This window comes from Etheostoma cragini, chromosome 7 (genome assembly GCF_013103735.1).
Source record: "Etheostoma cragini isolate CJK2018 chromosome 7, CSU_Ecrag_1.0, whole genome shotgun sequence".
In the NCBI taxonomy this organism is placed as follows: Eukaryota; Metazoa; Chordata; class Actinopteri; order Perciformes; family Percidae; genus Etheostoma; species Etheostoma cragini.
The window spans coordinates 27410408-27412330 of NC_048413.1; the positions used below are offsets into that span (position 1 = coordinate 27410408).

Genomic DNA, 1923 nt, shown 5'->3' on the forward strand with positions numbered 1-1923 from the left:
GGAGGAGGAGGAGGAGAAAGAGGAAGACAAAAGGAGGAGGAAGCGGAAGAGGAGGAGGAGGAGGAAGAGGAGCAGGAGGAAGAAGAAGAGGACGAGGAAGAGGAGGAAGAGGAAGAGAAGGTGGAGGAGGAAGAAGAGAATGAGGAAGAGGAGGAGAAAGAGGAAGAGGAAGACAAAAGGAGGAGGAAGCGGAAGAGGAGCAGGAGGAGGAGGAGGAGAAAAAGGGGGATTGGTTATGAAAACAAAACTAATTAAAGACCACACAGTTAAAAGAAAAACACAACGTGACCTCGGGGTGAGGAGTTCAGCTTTAGGAGCTTTTCCCCAGATTGATTTTTGTAAAAAAGATGCACAACAAGAAGAAGAGATGCGAGCAGCTGGAGGAGGAGTCCGAGGCAGCCTCCGTCGGGTGGATGCAACACATCCTCCACCCGCCTCTAACTTCCTCAACATGAGACTGATGGAGAGAAACAGAAATACAACATTTAAAGGTGCAGCAGGTACCACTTCTAACACCAACTTCCTGCTGAAACTGACCCTAAACACATCTTGCCTTAATACAGAAAATTAAGTAAAATCCAACCTTTAAGGACACCAATTTTCTTTGTGAATGAATAATGTCTCATAAATAAATAAATCTAAAGGGGGGGGGGCAATGTTCAAATTCTTTGGCTAAATCCTGGATCTTCACAAGCTCCCGCTACAGATATTATCTCGACACCGCGATTCTACGATAGTCAAGATGTTGCTAGACAATCCTACGGTGGCATATCGTTCTACATTGGTCTGAAGTTGAACACTAAAGGTCAAGTGAAAAGGTCAAGTGCAGGTTTTCTCTCTTTCTTCACCGTGTCCCCAAACTGAGAAGAGGTTTTTCAGCCTATAAATGAAAATGACACAACTACAGATCAACTCTGGCTCCAGGAATGATGAAAATGTGGCTGCAGCCTCTGTTATTAAAGCCTTCTCTTGCTTCGCTCCATGGTCTTGGAACTACTTGCAAACCCTGCTCCATCTAAATGATCTAGTCCCATTAAACGGATTTAGGGCCATGTCATAATGCCACATGTGACCTGCTCCGTTCCTCTGTGTGAGATGCTTGTTTGTTTGTGTTGACTCGGCTGTATTTCTGTTTAAATTGTAACCGGTGTGCCGTCTCGGCCAGGTCTCCCTTGGAAAAGAGATTTCAATCTTAAGGGACTTCCTGGTTAAATAAAGGTTAAATTAAATTACATTAAAATTTCCCTTCCCTCGTTCGTGTGTTGAGCGCGACACAAGCGTGTTTTTAAACAACTAAAATGTTTTAAAAAAGGGACAAAAGCTTACAAAAAAAGCGATAATCACTTGGAAAAGGAACAAAAACGCTGAAAAAAGCGTCAAAAACTGTGAAAAAATAACTTTTTCTTCCCCAACGCGCCATCTCCAGACGCCCTGAAACAGCGACGCTCGGACAGCTTCTTAATTAAAATGTAGATATTTTTTTTACGTCTGAGCATCGATTATCGTTTGAGGCGTTGGCCCGGCCTGGAACGGCCCAGGTTGGGTTTCTAGTTGATGGTCTACCTGCAGATCGGTGCAGGGCCGCTTGGCGGGAGGAGACTGGGAGCCCAGAGGAGCGTCCCCTGATTCTTTGGACAGGTGCTTCAGCATGATGCACCTTTGGATGGGGAAACCCCTGCAGAGACACAGAGACACACGACTCACAAACACGAGAAGGCTAACAACCAGCGTGTGTGTGTGTGTGTGTGTGTGTGTGTGTGTGTGTTTGTGTGTGTGTCCAGGTCCCAGAGAGACATTTGTCTTAATGTTAGTGACTAATGGACAACTTTTGATAACATGGGAAATGTGTGTCTTCAATTGTCTGTGTCTGTGTGTATATATGTGTGTGCATGTGAGAGTGAGAGTGAGATTGTGTGTGTGTGT

General features: G+C 45.0%; 1 protein-coding gene across 1 annotated transcript in view; it reads right to left on the reverse strand.

The window, feature by feature from the left end:
- The window catches only part of LOC117948299 (acetyl-coenzyme A synthetase, cytoplasmic-like), a 21147-nt gene that overhangs the window by 12368 nt on the left and 6856 nt on the right, over positions 1–1923 (reverse strand). Inside the window, exon 4 of the mRNA XM_034877886.1 lies at positions 1564–1717. Coding sequence (XP_034733777.1) covers positions 1564–1717 — 154 coding nt within the window. The remainder of the gene's footprint in view (positions 1–1563; positions 1718–1923) is intronic.